At 37.5% G+C, this 18,284-nt stretch overlaps 1 protein-coding gene across 3 annotated transcripts in view; it reads left to right on the top strand.

Moving 5' to 3' along the window:
- Positions 1 to 18,284, top strand: part of TCF12 (transcription factor 12) — a 174,126-nt gene that overhangs the window by 83,075 nt on the left and 72,767 nt on the right. For all 3 annotated transcript variants that reach the window (XM_059823915.1, XM_059823914.1, XM_059823913.1), the window contains exon 6: positions 15,566 to 15,630. In XM_059823915.1, coding sequence (XP_059679898.1) covers positions 15,566 to 15,630 — 65 coding nt within the window. The remainder of the gene's footprint in view (positions 1 to 15,565; positions 15,631 to 18,284) is intronic.

Raw genomic sequence — 18,284 nt, 5'->3', positions numbered from 1 at the left:
GACATAGTTCATATTTGGGGAAGAGTGATCCTGGCTGTGATTATAACAGATACTGTTTGTCTGTCCAGTCTGCCTCCCCTATTGCTGACTTCATAGGCTGACATCCCAATTTAGCATCTCTAATCATTATCCAAAGTTTCAGAAAGTAAACAGCCAGAAAGAGTCTGCTTTTGAGAAGGGAGCAATAAAAAGGATTACTAACTAGTGACCTATGAAGAATCTGTGTTAGCTTAAGTTTTGGGGTTTCTTTCAGGTTTTCATGCCGCAAATTATACTTTAAAAAGCTTCTCTGGGTTCATTCATCTTCCCCCTGCATACCAGGCTGTGTGTGTGATAATCACAGCCAGGTGGGAATGTACTATGGACTTAAGGACATTGTTGCTTGTATTCTTACTATCAAGTCCCTTATTTGCTGCTGCCACTGCAGTTGCAAAAAGACAGTCTCAGGAAAACACATTGACATATCTTTAACATTTTTAATAAAACTTGCTCTGTATTTGAAGTAGAGGAAGAACAACAATCATATCTAGTACGCCAGTCAGCTGGTAGATCTCTAATTTATTGTCCACTGTTTGGGAAACACTAGGATAGTGAAATGTGTGCCAGTGTTGCAATAAACTTGAAGAATTTAAATCTGTAGATAAGAAAATTCTTTCCAGGAACGGTAAGGGGAGTTGACTATTTCTACCAGCTTCTGGACTTGTCTCCTTTTTGGCTTCAGAAGGAAAATAAGAGTCAAAACCTCAGCAAACACTTAATAAAATGGAAATTTTGAAGACAGCATTTGTGTCAGCATTTACTGACCCACCAAGGAACTTCAGCAGGACTGTATTTGCAAAACAACATGAATGTTCTTCCTAGGTTACAGTGATGACTACCTGCAACATAGATTACACTCCAGTTAATAGTATTCTGTGAATGTGCATGTGCTGCGTTGGCAATAAGAAAGCTGCTTTTGTGTGTGTGTGGTTTTTACTCAGCTCCTGGAAAAGCTACAAAAGCAGGCTTCACTTTTTTCTGATCTTGTAATCTGTAGTGGCCTGTGGGGAGTGCACTGATGATCCAGTCTTGTTAATGGCTTAGTGTAAGGATGTTACAGAAGTCCAGTAGGTTGTCAGTAGAAAGGCCATCAATAGAAATTTATTAAGAGTAATGCTTGAAAGCGAATTCCACTGGCCTCTGACAGTAAGCTGCTGTAACAGTCTTTGATCCTGAAGGGTCTGCTGAATCTCAACTTGAAGTCAATGGTTTGGGTGTAAAGAGCAATGAATTTTTTATTTCTATTTTGCTAATGATTTATTAATAAAAATACTGCTGCAGTCTTTGGATTAATCTTTTTCTTTATTTTAAAGGAACTTGGTTGGAAGGGGAGTCTTGTTCCATTTTGGTATAAGGAAATGCCTTTAGGTTATATTGCCCATCTGATTATTTTTGTAATGATGTAGACATTTCTTAGGATGCCATAGACAGGTTTGATTGCTGTATATGTGGGTAGCTCACTCTTCAGCGTGATTAGAGCCCATGAAAACAGGAGGGGGAGCTCTCACCACAGCAGCAGCTGGGCAGAGTGGGGAGCACTGCAGTACTGGTAACAGCAGAGGCAGGAGGGGCTGCAATAGCTACAGAGTAAGAGGGGCACCCTGAGAGAGCTGCAAACGTGCCACCAACCCCCCTCCATTTCAGACTCTTCTTGGAAAGTTATTTTCATAATACTTCAGTAGTTGAATGTGGATGTTTGTCTCCTTCCTTGTCCTTAAACACGTGCATGCTGTGAGCCAGGACTTTGTTTCTTCGCTTGGAGAGGGTGTATTATTACTTTATTTTATGCCAAAAACAGAAGTGGATTTCAGTCTGTATAATTTAAAGAAATTAGTTTCTAGCTTAAAATAGCACTTCCCTTAAGTTGCAAATTGGTTATTACTGACATGTTACATTTTCAGTATTTTCAGAAACTTTGACTGAATTTCTGAAGAACTACGTTAAGAGTAGACTGAGATGATACATCCTTCTTTGTCAGATTTCTCTGTAATCAGTCTGCAGTCCACCAACAATCTCCTAAATGTATAGTTAAAATTATATGAGCAGTCCCTGCTGAATTTAGCTCATTCATATACTTGTAAGTACATATGTGTTTAGTTGCATTACTGAATTGGTGCCTAAAAATTCTTCTAATAAATGTGGAGTATTGCTTAGGTCCTTTTTTTCAATGTGGCTTTTAGAGTCAGACAAATGTGATTAAGTCAAGGTGTATGTAATAGTGGTGTGCTGACCAGCGTGAAAAGGTGAGTGAGTGACCATGTACTTAAACTGAATCTCAGACAGATTGAAAGCTAGCTACTGTGGGGCAGGATTAAATTCTTAGCTAATAGCAGTCTTGCATCTTCCCTTAAAGCAGAAGACTGTCTCTCTTTGTATCTTTTCGTTCTAAAGAGAGGTGTGCGCTTTAATGCTCCTTTTGGGGAGAGAAGCAGCACTGAAAGTGGAGTGCTGTTCCTTGCCTCTGAATTGCCAGGTGACTCTCTCCATTTACCAGGGTTAAAATGGTCCCTGTAATATTTTTCTTCAACAACTCACTTGAAGCAAGTGAGTTGGATTTGTAACAGGGAGCAAAGTTTGAAATTCTTTGGCCAAAATTTTCTTCGTAACTGTGGAGGCAAATGCTGCTGTTACCAAAGTCTTGTTTCTGGTTATGTACTTTGTTCAGTAATTTGGAAGGTTTTGCATTAGTATCATTACTTGCGGAATTGAATAACTTTTCATTTCAAGACAGAACACCAGCAGGGTTTGAAATGTTTGAGTTTGGCAAGACAGGGCTTGTCTGTAAAACAATGAAATTGCGTTGGGGAAATACAGTGCCTCTGTTCAGCTGAGGCGGGCTGAGGTACACTGCGAGCTGTTGTGAGCTGCAGCTGCATTTACCATCAAACACTGAGTTGGTGCCGATGAATGTTTTGTTTTTAGTGTCATGGAAACTGTGAGCCAAAGAATGGATATTCTATTCATCTGGGAAAATAGCAGTTCACTGCATAAAACATCAGTTGCTTCCAAAGCGGTTCTTAAAATAGACTTTGTGAATATAACCCTAAAAGTAAAAGTGCAACCATTTAAATCACCTCAGTACTACTTTGTTTTTCTGTTAGAATATACATGTGAATTAAATTAACAGAGAAGTAGTGAGAGTTTTAACATACAACTGTAGCGTGGAACTCCTACAGTGATTCTGTGTTTTACTTTACTGTGTAATTTTTAATCTAAAAATGGAGGGGTCCAGACCTTTCAATGACAGTCTTAATCCTTTTTATTACCTTTCTTCAAATGGTTTCCTCGAAGCACAATGGTTTTGGTCATCATTCAGTATCATTTACTGTTTCATACAGCATAGTAAAAATCATAAAACTCACTGCAGAGACCAGGTATCCAAGAGAGTGCTCTCACGGGCGGAGAAGGAAAGATGGTATGGAGTAAATAATGTGGGGGGGGTTTTAAATGCAGGAGCATTTTTGCAGCGTCAGTATGTAAAGGATAATTAATTAAGGGAGTTAATTCAGTTGAATTGGAAAGCTTAAATTTGTTTGTTTTGCTTAGATTTTGATGTTGGGAGAAAAAATAAGTATGAGATCTGAGTGTAATCGGTAAAGAGAAACAAATACAGAAATAGATATATAAAGTCATTGCCCCACTGTGGGGAAAAAAAGGAAGCTGAAGAAATCGGAGGAGCAGAAGTGATTTGACCTGAGTGATAGGAAGTGGGAGGGAAAATTTCCAGTTGCAGGACTTCAGAATCCAGGATTTGGGAATGGATATGATACCAATTAAAAGAAGGGATGCATCATTGTGAGGCCTCCTTCAATGTCCAGTGAAAGCAGTGGGAATCTTCCTGTTGACCATATTGCTCTCTAGCTTAGTTGGTTTGGTTGTGGGTTGGGGTTTTTTTGTCTGTTTGGGGTGGGCTTCTTTTTTTAATCGGGGGATCCAAAATTGGATGTGATAGTTTTAGATGTGGTATAACGAGTGCTGAGTAGAGGTGGATAATCACTCCTCCCCACCTGCTGTCTCATGTGCAGCTTGCCGTTTAAGACCATCGGTCCTTCTCAGCAGACTTGGTCCCCAGCTTGCACTGTTGCAAGGGGTTAGTCTGTCCCAGGTGCAGGACTTTACATTTGTTATGGTTGAATTTTATGAGGTTCCTGTTGGCCCAATCCTCTATATTGTCTACATTCCTCTGAATGGTGGTCCTGCCTTCAGGCGTACTAACTGCATCTCCCAAATTTTGGGGTCTTCCGCAAACTTTTTTGCAGTGTGGTCTGTCTTCTCTTTGGGGCTACTGATAAAGATGTTAAGCAGGACAGGTTCCGTATACACTGGGAAGTTGGTAATGACAAAAATCATAGATGCAGGGAGATTGATAAAAACAGAAATTTCGGTTCCAAAGCAACTGCATGAGGAGTAAAATAGGTGCTTGAGATGCTGAGACTTAGATGAGTAACTCAAAGGAGAGCAGGGTCAAGAAAAGCCTTTTTTATAAGTGTTTATGACTGTTTAATATCAAGGAGTAATGTGTAGTTGAGAGCTTACAGCAGAGTTAAGGCCTAGATATGAAATGGAAATTAATCCTAGTTTGTGTATAAAAGGCTTCTGTAATTATTCTGTAATTATGCAAGCTCCACACTTCCCATTCTGTAGTGCAGGGAATTGAAGTACAAGCAGGTAAAATAGATAAAAAGATACAGAACCCACATGGTTTTTACTTTCACTCTTTAATACCATTTAGGCTTAAAAGGAAGATTTTCACTTTGCAACGCTTTCAGGTACCGTAACCACATGTTCCTAACCCCAAGGTAGACATTTGGGTTTTCCTGTTCAATGCCTGGGGAGATTCCCTGTGGGATTTGCAAAGCCCACCGTGCCTCTTGCAGAGCTGCTGCGGCTGCCCAACAGGAAAGGTTAGGATAGTGGTGGACCACGGAAAGTTTCCATAGCCCCCACCCTTCTCCCCAGGATAAATCTAGTTCAAGAACAGGAGGCTGTAGGGCCTCGTCTCAATCCTGCAGGCATCTTTTTGCACTTGGCTGAATAAAAAGGCAGCTTGCTTCCTTACACGCAGTTCAGAGCACTCCAGATCAGTGACCTGTCCTCAGTTGTTTCAGTCTGCCAACAAGCTCGGAATTTCCAGTAACACATTTAGATTGTCAAGTTGATGACTGGGGGGGGGGGGGGGGGGGAATGTCTAAATCTAGGGTCAAGTTTGATTCACATTGAAGTCGCTGAAAAATATTGTTATGATCCTGTGTTTACAGTTGCGTTTTGAAACTGTGCCTGGTGCCTGGCTTTTACTCCCTTAGTGCATTATTATTTTAAAATAGTAATTAGATTATTCCTTTAAATAATTCTTTTTAAAGTCATCCAGTTTTTTGTCAAAATATTTTATTGTATCAAGGTATATACCTTACAAAAATCAGCTACATTGGTAGTGTACTCTGCCAGCTTACAGTGTAAAAAGACACCTTTCCCACAAATTCAGGTTGACTAGCATTACCATTAACCCACCTAATCCTTTATTAATAAAATGCCATTTTGGTGATTTCATAATTTATGATTTGCTATCAGAGGAATAAATTATTTGGGTAATTTTATTTGCTTATTTAAAATATTGTACAAAATGAACTTTCTTCCAGAGATCTTGCACTTCCTGAGTATTCTAAGGCTAAGTAAAAACCAGTGTTGATATTTGAGAGAACTCCTTGGTTTATATATATTAAAAATTTCTTTTAATCCTTTTGGAGTCAGGTTATCTAGACCTGCTGATACCTGCAGAACGTTAGCAATTGCATTTATGTCTTCCTTGCTATTGAAATAGAAAATACTTCTTCATTCTTATTCATGTTATAATTTCTATAAAATAATTACCAATATTGCCATGAGTATTCCTTTTGTTCTTAACATGCTGAGGAAAAGTGTTTCCCTTACCTGCTTTAGGTCATTTAAAGCAGCGTGGTGATACCTCCGGAAAGCATGGGTAGCCAAGCAGACAGGTAGTATTTATTGATATAGGAAGTTTTATTCTTTAGTTCATTGAACAGCACACCATGTTCCCTGGTGTTTTTAAATTCGAGACTTACGTTCACCTTGATTATGTCTGGACCTGGGATATTTTTGTTAATGTTTCTTCAGTCATGTTCCCATGACTGTTAAATTCTCTTATGAAGACTTTTTTTCTTTCTCTATCAAGAATGCCACTTGTCTCACCTCCCAAAAGAAACAGCAAACACATGTTTTCCTTTGCAACTGTTGGGTTTGGTGGTGGGTTTTTTTGGTTTGGGGTTTTTTTTTAATATGACTTAAAAAACCAGTATTCATCCTTCAGGTGCCTTGGCAGTAAGGTATCAATGTTTTCATAAATGCATGGAGACATGGGGTGCCTACAGATGAGGGGATGATTTAAAGACATCTATATTTTTTGAGTGGTTTTTTTAGTAGCTAGTTAAAAGTTCATTCTCTGTGTAGCTCCCAATACTGGTTTGCCTTTCTGCAATACACTGATGTTCTCTTGTGCAGTTATCTTCCACGTTTCGGGGCTTGATAGGATTGCCTTCAATTTCTGGACAGTCTAAAAACCCTTAATGTAAATATTGGTTTCGTGCTGAAATAAGAGCACCTATTTTAAGCTCTTAGCATTTTATGTGCTTTGTATTGATTTAGTCTATCTAACTATTCTTTATGGGGTTTTTGTTTCACCTTCTTTTGGCTTGGTATGCTTGCATATAGTGCATGTGAATAGTTAAGAGTTTTCAGCCCCCAAATGGGAGGTGGCTCCTTTCAGGCACTGTCTTCTGAGGATTTCCTCTCCTGTTTTAACAGATAATTTGGTTACTCTGCAGTGCCTGCAGAAATTGTTCTCTTGAAGCAATAATACTGGGAAAACACTTAATGTGTTGTTTTGTTTTCTTCTAAGATCTGTTTTAGTGTCTAATGGGTGTTTGGGGTTTGGTTTTCTTTGTTTTGTTTTGGTGGGGTTTTTTGCAGTCTAGCAGCTAGTCTGGAGACCGCAGTATGGGAATACCTGATTGACAAACTTCTGTCTCTGTGCGATTGGAATGTGGCTGTATTGCCTGTGAAGGGTGAAGCTTGAATAAGTTACACAAGTCACCCAAATAAGAACTGCCAAAACTTTTTTGTACAACAGAGTACTATTGTATGCATTTGCCACTTGCCTGATAGGAGATGGTTATAAATGCTTGCTATGTTTGTTACCTGTGTTTATATAGCGAATGGGCAAGGGGAGAATCTTGCTTTGTTGACAAAGCTGGCTTTTCAAGTTTAATGAGAATTAATAGATCTTGGATGGTGAGAGGAGCTGCAGATACCTACAGAAGCAACTATTTTAAAATTTTTATATAATGTTATGTATATATAAAAATAATTTAGCAATTTGTAGTAAGTAGTGTCACCAAAATTATCTTTTAATCGGAAACAGGTGTAGCATTTTGAAGTAAAGTGTGGATTCTCTGTTCATTTCCAATTATAAAATCCTCTTGACTTTAGACTTAAGAATGTACTTGATGTTCAAAGTCACTAATAGAAGCTGAGTGATTTTTGTCCTTAGATCTGCGACAAATTCCACACCAGGAGAGCAAGGGATGCTTTTAAAGTTAGTTGTAAAGTAGCAGCTTTGTTAGTTGCTTGAAAATTTTAACTAAATCCCTTGAGGATGAGATGGGGAAGATGGCAAAGTGAGAAATATTTTTATAGACAAAGTGAAGACACTTGGATACTCTAGAAATATGTCAGGTGGATAGGGGAGGTGGGTAAATGAATGTGATAAAATGCCTTCATGTCACCAGTGTGGAATGTGTGTGTATTTATTTGCATACTCAATTTGGTTATTGTCTTCTGCATATTGTACATCCCTGATTTCCCTAATTTTTAGTATATTTTTAGCGTAGTAATTTTTAGCGTGTTTCTCCCACTGGATGTTCTGTCTATGCATAGCACACATTAATGGGTTAATAGAGCAGTAACATTATTTATGGTAAGGTTAGCCTAGGGTAGACATAGTAGTGGAGAATTGAAATTAAATACACTAAACAGCTATTCAAGGATTATTTGGTTTGCAGATACTTGCCCACATATGCTTGGGGGACGAGGAGAAGAAAGTTCTTTCTTCATTTAAGAGGTTTGTACTCCCTCTTTTCCCCTTGCATTCAGTTACTCATGTCCGTCTTCCTGCCAGAGACTTCAGTCCCTTTTAGCCTTGCAAACATTTGATTTGTTACTTAGCACAGTGTAAGCCTGGTGAGTGGAGGGAGAGGAATAGTACTGAGGAAGGAACCTTCATGGATCAGCCACTGATGGAATGGAAACGTTCTCAGTTTGACATGAGCATATAAATTACAAGTTCATAGGGTCAATCCAAATATAATGTGGAGTTTAGTCCACCCTTACCTCCTGTGTATTTGAAGTACGTAAGAGCATTAATAAATTGTTTTTATAGCACAAGATCTGTGCAGTGCTCTGCAAACTGACAAAATATTCCATCTTTTCTTAGAAGTACTTACAAATCAATGGGATGAAAGTGTCAAAGGCATGTCTTTGGGAAGCAGGTTCTTTAATACCACTTCACACACTGACATTATTTCTTTTTAAAATATTGCATTAAAGAAGTTGTGAGAAATCCCTTGACTTCTGTGTTTAACATCTTAATAAACATACTCTGAGATTTATTGCCTGGTCAGTTCAATCAGTAGAATTCTTGCAGTGAAAGACATCTGCAAATGCCCACACAACTCTAAGTATAAAATAACTTTTGGACTTTCCTCATCTTTGGAAAGCACAATGGAAAAAAAAATTTTTTTTTCTCAGAGGATCCTGTCCCAAATGTCAACAAAAGCAGTAATTTGGTATTTGCTGTCTAACGCATTGTTCCTAAATTGCGATAGTTATAATGGGAAGTTGGTTCCAGGTAATTCCAGCTTCAGACTTGCCACATTTTGGATCATTTAGTTATGAAAAACAGTTCTTGCTCCAAAGAAGACAAATAAGTAATAGGACTGGATAGCAGAAGTATAATGCCATCTTACAAATGAGAATTTATGGCATGGAGAATCCTAGGAGATTTCTGGCAGACCTGAGACTGGACAGTTAGATCCCATAAATCTCATTCAAAATCATAATCTTTTACTTCTTGCAGATTACTGGAGTTGTTCAGTAGGATCATGGTCTTTCCAAAATTCTGACCAAAGAAAGGAGTAGGGGGCAAATCTGTAGTATTAAAACCAAGCTTTGCTTAAAACTTTTCTTTTCCTGTCTGGGAAAATTGGTTTTAGAAGATCTCACAGTATGGGGGGTGAAAAAAATCTAAACTTTTTTTGTCCACTAGTCACAGTCTGTATATACCATTTCCGTATCCATTCTTCAAGAACACATAGGCCAACATTCTTATGATCACTTGTATAGACTGCATTGCTGATCATCACTTGGGCATGGCATTTCTGGTTAAATACATTCGTAGTTTTTTCTTCTGTTCTGTTACATTATTACAAAATTTTCCAGTAACATGATTTTATTATGTGTGGATTCCTTATTAATCTTAAGGTTAAAAATTTAGGAGTTTGAAGACAATTCCTGTTATGTAGGTTTGACTGCTTTATTAAAAGGTAAGACAGTGTGGATAAGTTTGCAGGACTTCAAGGGTTATTGATTGGGAAGCTGCTTGCAGTCAGAAGAAGACTGAGCTAAGATGGAGCGTATGATGAGATAAAGGCTAGGTCAGGAAAGTGATTACGACTGGGGACCTGCTAATCGCTGACCTCTGTAGGGATCCTGTAGTTTATCACTAATCTCACTTGCACTTGGCATTTTCCTGTGTTGCTGCTTCATTGTTCATAGCCAAGTGAGTAATTTGGCTTGGGATGAACAGGAGGAGGGTGCTGCAAGTCCAGCAGCTGCACTTGTTGGCACTGGCTTGTTAAACATCCTCAGTGTAGCCAGCAGCGTGCTTGGCACATGCTAGCCAATAATAATTAAATTGTTGTGAAGAGAATAGGAGGTCATTTGTTTTAAGCACTTTCTTCAAATTGTGTTGGTTCAGATCTCTGTTTCATTTACATGAGTTTTGGTCTCAAGTACTATAAAGAAAAATGTGTGTAATATTTTCATATGTATTCACAACATATACACATGTGTATTATGTACCTTGAAAATATTAGAGATAGGATTGTAGGTATAAGACAGATATGAAAACTGTGACAGCCTCTATTAATGAGTAGGCCTGTATAGCAGTAGAAGGGGGAGGAATGATTCCTGCGGTGCTGGGGGAAATGTCTAGATACGTAGTAAAACTTTTATGGCAGCATGTGTCAGTCAGTCATGACTCTAGGAAGGAGGCAGCACACCAAATCCTAGGAGCAGGGCTGGTTTTGTGTTTTAATCAGACTTAATTTTTTTTCGCTATACTGGATAATTGCTGAATAAGAATTTTTAACACCTACAAAATTTAAAAAAATAAAGAATGGACCTGTTCTGGAGGCAGCAAGGTGTTATTCTAGAAACTTTGTGTACTTTCTGCTTTGTGGTGAGTTGGAAAGTGATATTAAGAGTTGTAGAAAAATGTTTACTTCGAATGTTTTTCTTGCATCATCCGTATGCACCTGTCAGTACAGCTTTTGCAGCCTGTTCCTTGTTATGCTGGACCCGCATATGAAATATTATTTGAATGTGTTAATTCTGTGGGTAACGAAGACGTACGTCGTTCCTGGATACTTTGTTTCTGGATGTGTGCGGGGGGGGGGAAAGCAGTATAAGAACTGATTTCTAGCCAAATCTTACCAACACCAGTTTAATAACTTTAAAAAAAAAAAAAAAATCCTCAAAGGTATCAGGAATGTTTTGTTACAAACTGACTTTTGGGTAGGCTATCTGTTGTGACTGATTAACAGTGTTATTGGTGATGAAATGATGATTAGGAACTGCAAAAACATGCTTCAAGATGGCACTGAAAGATGACTCTCTGTAGAAGTAGGGCAGACATACTTCATGTCTGACAAACGGAGCAGCTGCCAGCTGTGGTCACTATGGTATTCATACGGGGTGATAAACATTGCTTCATTAAAAAATGTTGGTGCTTTCCATATTGCCAACCAAATAAATTCTTAGCAATGTGTAGAAAGATCTTTAGTCTGCAAAGGGTTAATTCTGTGGGAATTGAAGTAATTTTTTGCAGAGTTATGTTCTGTCATCCTCTCATAAACCAAGCATTATCTAGAAGTGGTGGGAAAAAGCTGTTTTACTACTGGCAGGCATTTATAGCACATTTCACTGAAGTAGTCTTCAGCTGAGTTAATGTAGTGCTGTTTTCAGCTCACTATCACTTTGCATCTTGCTGTTTCAGTTCATTCTGTGTTAAGAGTATTTAGGCTGCACAGCTGTTATACAGATAGATTTATTACGGAATACAATTCCTTGTGCGGCATTCAAAAGCTATATTAAGTTGTGAGCATATCATGTTTAGACAAGCAATTGCAAGAGAAAAGTAATTATTTACTAAATACCTATTAATGTTTGAATTGGTAAAAAATGTGTCAAGGTTTTAAGTTTATGAAGTTAGGAGATACTTGCAGTTCAAAAAGGTTAGTGGGATTTTCTTGGTTGGGTTTCTTTGAGCTCCATAGTCCTTGGGCTTTAGCCTGTTAGGTAGCTATTAGGTCATTGACGTTTTTATTGATGAAAACACATGAAACTTACAAAAAAACCCCACCAAAGCCAAACTCATTCCAAGTTATTAAAAGATTCAAATGCTGTGTGAGTTGATCTGTGCAGATTTAAGATTTCTGTATATAACCAACTCAATTATTTTTAAACGTCCGTTGCTTTAGTTCAAGTCTGATTGGAAGACAAAACTCTGGGATATAGAGCCACCAATAGGTAACCTGAAGAAAAGTTTACCATGATGCTACTTTGTAAGCAAGGCATAGATTTTGCTTCTAAAATGACAGCATGTCATATGTGAGTTAGGAGGTACGTGATAAAGGTGATCAAGGAGCTGACGATTCACAATAACCTTGTGTGGGAAGCCCTACTGCATAGGTCTGATGGGGACCACTGGGGTTGAGAAAACTGGCCAAAGTTGCTTTACTTCTCGTGAATATTTTGTGAAAATAAAATAGGATTTGAAGAGGAAATAAATTTCATTTGGGCATTACTTTACCTTTCCACCTGGTATGTCTAGCACACTGCCTTACAGCTATGTTTACACAAACCTGTGCAAATGAAAACATGCAATGAGGATTTTGTCATTTAATAGTGTTTTTGCATACCCTTCTCCTCCTTCCAATTAATGTCAGGTGCCGTAGTGAGTCTCCTCATGTCCTTCCTCTTAATGCTGAGCATTAATGTTTCTGAATTTCCAGCTATAATAAAAAAGGTAACTGTTGCCATCTGTGTAGTGAGCACTGACTGAGACGAGACCCTCTTGAGGGAGAGTGGAGAGGATATGATCAGACAGAGTGTGTAGCGTGCTTAACAGCAAATCTTGTGGGGTAAACCTGCAAGACATTTCAGGTCTGCTTTGGCTTTCAGTGTCACTGTATTTTTAAAGTTTGTGTGCTCATAAACACTGGTACTCCAGTAAGTCTGTTTTTTACAGTAACCTGTACATTTTTATGCTCTTCTGTCAATCTGTAGAGAATCTGAATAATTAAGAAAGGTATGTGATAAGCTAAAAACCACCAAAGGGATTCTGCTTTGATATATTTGGCTATGTAGTTGAACTTTGTTGGATGCCAGAGACTGCCCATGCATTGATCGGACATAATGTATGGGACCTGCTTGTTTGTTGTTCTACCAGCGAGGAAGTGTCATCTTCTCAAACTTGACATTACCCACCTTTCAACTACTTGACTGACTCACTACGTGGAGTATTTGCTAAGTATTTTCTCTTTCTATTGGTAAGTAAACACTACCTGTGACCTTTGTTTATAAGGCCTTAAATAGTGAGAATAGCATTGTGCCTAGATTGGAGCAGCTGAAGTGTGTTGAAATGACAACAGGCAATCTTTAGTCAATGCTCTTTTACTTTTCCATTGTGTTGATAGTGAGACCATCCTGTCACACTGCCAGACAGCATGATGCTGGGTAAACCTTTTTGATGTATTATCAGTGAAGCTTCGGGGGCTCTTGATGTAGTCCTTCCTCTTCTTTCATGAACAGTGCAACAGATGTGCTCCAGTGGTGCCCAGCACAGCTCACCTTTTCTCTCCTATCCTTCCGCTATGCGAATATGAGGATCGGACTGCTAGCACAGTGCTCTAGTCCTGCAAAAGGGACAACGGGGTGCAGCTCCACATACAAGGGAGAACAAGGACTAGGACTTGAGTGTGGGCTCAATGTGTGTTTCTGTAGTGTGTGCCTGTTGATTGTTGTTGTTTAAAAATGTGTGCCTTTAACATGGTGACACTGTTGCAGGTTTGAGAGTCATATCTAAGTGCTTGCGCTGAGAATGTGTTTGGAAGACTCTCTCTACAAAAGGCACTGTCTTGTACTTGATCTTATGTCACTTTCCAAACCCTTCATTGAAAAGCTTAGCCATTTGAACACAGGTTAAGTGTTAATTTGCTCCAGCTCTAATTCTTGATAAATATTTAGGCAGTGCAGCATCAGGCAGCCTTGACTTTTCTTGATCGTTTCTTAGAATCAAATTTAGTATAGATTGGGCTATTCTAATCAGCTTTTTTCCTTTAGTATGAACCTGCCAAACTTTTAAAGTGGTAACATTTAAATAACATGATTTTATGCATTCTTACCTAACAATTTCTTGCTTGCTACACAAACCGTAATTTAGATCATAATTTTTCTAGTCTCTGCAATTGACTCTTGTACAAATATTTGTTTTAAAGCCTGCCTGGTATACTGTATACTTCAGTCGAAGTTGTTTATCATGTGGTATAAGATTCTCATTTTCTGGAAAGAAAATGCTGAGTCTGCTTTAATATGAACAGCGTGATTCATCCTACTTCGTATAATTTTGCATGCTAGGTATTTTATTTGCTTGGTGCCCGGTAGTTGTTAGAGGCAAATTGCTTCAGCAGAAAAATGTTGAACTTTTTTTCCTCCCTTTGTTACAGCAGAGCTGCCATTTTTCAAGCAAACTATTGTTGACCAGATTACCTGTAATTATCAAGATTATAATCTTGCAGAGATATTGTTCCAAGAAAGTCAAACTTCCTCTTCCTCTCTGCTTACACAAGATGTGCTTATTTAAATGAACAATAAGCATACTTCAGTTTTTCCTCTTACGAAATGATGTTTAGGGGTTTTTGGTAGTAGGAGAGAAAATCAGAAAAAGCAAAGGAAGTACTGTTCTAGAAGTGCAATTGCAATAGCATGGAGCTATTTATCACTGAAATGGGAATGTGTAAGAAAGGCTACTTTTTCTTCTTATAAGGACTGGATGACACGCGCATTGTTTAGAAAAGGGAATGCCTAGTTGGGTAAGATGACATTCATTTTCAAATAGATGGGTATCAGGGTTTATTAATGCTTACCTTTGGATAAGACTGAGTGGTGTTATGGGGTGTTTCTTAGTTCTAACTGTGTCATAATTAGGGCAGGCATAATGACTTGGTGTTTTCTGTTACACACATACTTGATGACTGTCTGATCCTTGACATTGTTCATCAGAGACTTGTATTCAAATTTAAAAAAAAAAAAAAAGTGTTGATAAACTTTTGAGCCCTACTGGTGAACTTTCACACTGAGGTTTAATACACAAACATGCCAGTTTGGTGGCATAATGAACAAATACAGCACTAAGTAGTTTTTCTGGAATTGACAAATACATTGCTAATGTCTTGTGACCTCAGAGAGCAATATCAGAGGGCAGCCACTCTGCGCAAAGGCACTATATTCAGTATGTGCTGCCTACAGGCAAATACTGCATATATGGCAGAAGAGAAGAGTCTTAAACAGACTGTCTTGGCTGGTTGTATTGCTTGAGTTTTGTACCTGACTGCAATATACATGAAATGAAAGGATTTTTACAGATTTAAGGGCAGAGTGTCAAGAGCTGAATGATTCAGCCATGGTTTAAGTTTGGTGTGGGTTTTCTTGTTGTTCTGAATTGAAGTTTTTGATAACTTTTCATGTGGTTTTGTTGGTTTTATTTTACTGCTTAGTATATTCATCACCTAAGATGATACCAGCTATGTGTTAGTCTCATGTAGGAAGGAGAAATGTCTGAAAGTGTCTCTACCTTTGCTCATTGATAATGGAAGTAAAACTGGACTTTTGCCTTTTTTTATTGAAACATACTGATAGGGATATTTTATAACAATAAAAAATTGCAGTAGTTCTTTTTTACTGATGGGAATTAGGTAAGTATGTAATCTCTTACAGTAGTGCTGTTTGTGTTAAATGCAGATGTATAAAAGCCTACTTTTATTCATGCAACTTAATTTTTGTAAATTTACTATGATGCTGACAGATTTTTCTGAATTGCATATATAAGGACAACTAATGCAAATATCTAGTAGATTTTAAAAAGAACCTAATTTCAAATGTCTTTCTTTTATAGGAAAAACCTCAGATAGAGGTCCATTTCCATTGTATGGTAGAGATACGGGGTTACCAGGCTGTCAAGTAAGTATAGTGATGATTGAAAGCTAATGGAATAATCTGAACTAAAATTTAGTTTGTTACCTGAACGTGTCCAGCTACAAAACACAATAAACAAGAATGTGTTCCACAATTTGCAGAATAAATTTTCTGGGTTTTGTGTGGCCAAATTGCCTTGTACTTGTGTGCATCCACTTAGAGGATGATACTTCTGCTGTGTGCAAGTGGAACTGGTTCTGTAGCTCATGAGCATGAAGTCCTATGTTTTAGTAAAAGGGAGATTGTTACTAGTCTGAACATACTGAGCGATGTGCTTCAGTTGTGTATATCACATCGTTCCTACAGATCATCGTGAAATGAGTTTTCTTGCCCTTTGCAATTTGTTCCTCTCTCCAAGCCTGCAAACAGAATTGCAGACCAGTACTGACTCCACATCATGATTAGGCAGTGATACTTGGATTTTTCATGTACAGTTTGTGACACCACCCCCCCCCCCCCCCCCCCAAATATTGCTGAATATAGTTCATTAGTTAACTGTTACTCCTAGTGGAGATCGTGTGCATTTAAGGAAAACAGTGTTACTAGGCTTTCAATTTTTAACAATTAGGTTATCCAGTGTAATACTGTATTATTTTGTGGTTTTGATTATGTGTTTTTTAATTAAGAAAACTTTCTTTTTATGTCTCTAAATCTTCATTTTAGAGTGAAGATTTCTTCCATGTTATTTCTAATAAGCCACATTAAGGATACTCTGATAATTGTTTAAAAGTCTGGTTTGAATGTACAGGAAGTTTTGAATGTTTAAAAAGTATAATTAGTATTGGATCTACACTCACTCAGTATTTGACAAAGATTTAAATAACTAACATATTATGGTTTTAATTCTAAGAAATTAATTAGTTATGCTTGTTTTCTCAAAGAGGAGTCTTTTCTAATTTTACTGTAAGCAGCCTATTTGCTTTGAACTGATATTTTCAGGAACATCTTTCTTCTGGAGGATAAAACTTAGCATACAAGTTTGACATCTTGGTTTTGAGTCTTTTAACTAATAGTTTGGGAAGTGTGAATGGGCAGCACCATGTGGCAATGCAGTCCTAACATTGCTTCCCCTATTAAGAAAGGATCATTCTCACAGCCTTTACTACTTCTCTGCAACACAGATGTGATGAACAAAGACCTATTTGTAACTGTATGGCTGAGCTTTCAGTAACATTCTTACAAAAAGCATTATACCTCTTCAAGTTATGGGCTTCACGTCATTGCCAGTCTAGACAGTAAAACATTGTATTAGTGTTATTACTATTGTTCAAATAACTCTGTATGTACTGTATTTAAATATAATAACTTAAACTTGACATTAGTTTGGAAGCAAATTAATTTCCGCATTACTCTTTCATTAATTTAATGTTCTATGTTGGAAAATGGGTTTATGTTAACTTTGCATAAAATTCTGTTTTGCTTTGTGGTAATGAGTGTAATTTCTGTTGTTTGGCTTCTCACTGAGGAAAATGCTTTTATATCTCATAATTGTTTACATCTAGTACCATTTAGTACTAATTTTTTACATGTAGCTACTTTAAAGCCAAAATCTTACACATATTTGTTTCTATTAACATCACTTCTAATTCTGTTTATTCCTTTTGATATGCTTCCTACTATTTCATCTCCCGCAGTTTCTGCTTTCTTAAACATTTTTAGTATATGGGAAAAATGTTATTGTAGGTAAATCTGTTTTGTTTTTATATTCAGGATAACAGAAAATTATTATAGAGTATCAATTAAATTTTAATTCAATTTAAATTTATGTGATAAGTTACAGTTTGTACTTTAATTGGGTCTTACCAGTTATATCTGACAGTGTTTGAAATCATTTGGTAATGTGGAACATGATGGGATTTCTGAATCTTTTGGGGTTTTTTATATTTTTCATAAATCTATGGCAGTGCCTGAAACGCAGCTGTCATTGTAGCTACAATGTTTGAAAGCTATCACAGGGTGGAAGGGCAAAAGCGATCCTGAGTGGTATTTTGACAATCCGAATGAAGAATCAGCTGCATTATCCCTGACACATGCTCATATAGTCAGTTCTTAAAAACCTCTAGAGATGGAGGAGACTGCATGACCACGCAGGGTTTTGTTTTTTATTTCTTAAACGTACTTATTCTTAAAAAGTTTCCCTGATGCCTTATCTAAATATCATTGTAATTAAAGCATCTAACTCTTGTCTTACAGACTGTGGACACAGAGAAGAATCTATACTCTTAAGTCTGTAGAGGCTGGAAATCCAGTAGATGATTAAGATGATAAGGAGTCCTTAAAAAGATAAGACATAAAGGGAGTTAATTTTTACATTGGTGTGTCTAGTACAGAATATAGTGCAGGTGTATTTTTAATAGTGGATATGTAACAGGGTCTATCTCAGACCAAAATACTGGTAGAAAAGCTTATGCTCTGCTCTAGATGTTCTCCAGTAGGTTTGCAACCCTAGGGAATTCCAGTGTTCTAAACTAGGTAAAGTACCTCATCTAAGGCCTTACCATTATGGCAAAAAGAAATTTCATGGATCTTTCTGACAATACTGTTAATTTTTTGCCATGTGGTATTTGCCTTTTTCATAAAAAATATCCAGTCTTTGACACTTGTTTGATTGGTGATGGTCTAAAATTTCTCAATATCTT

The sequence above is a fragment of the Gavia stellata genome, chromosome 13, assembly GCF_030936135.1.
Source record: "Gavia stellata isolate bGavSte3 chromosome 13, bGavSte3.hap2, whole genome shotgun sequence".
NCBI classification, from domain to species: Eukaryota; Metazoa; Chordata; class Aves; order Gaviiformes; family Gaviidae; genus Gavia; species Gavia stellata.
Note: the sequence above shows the minus strand (reverse complement) of the source record. Positions and strands in the feature narration are given on the sequence as shown.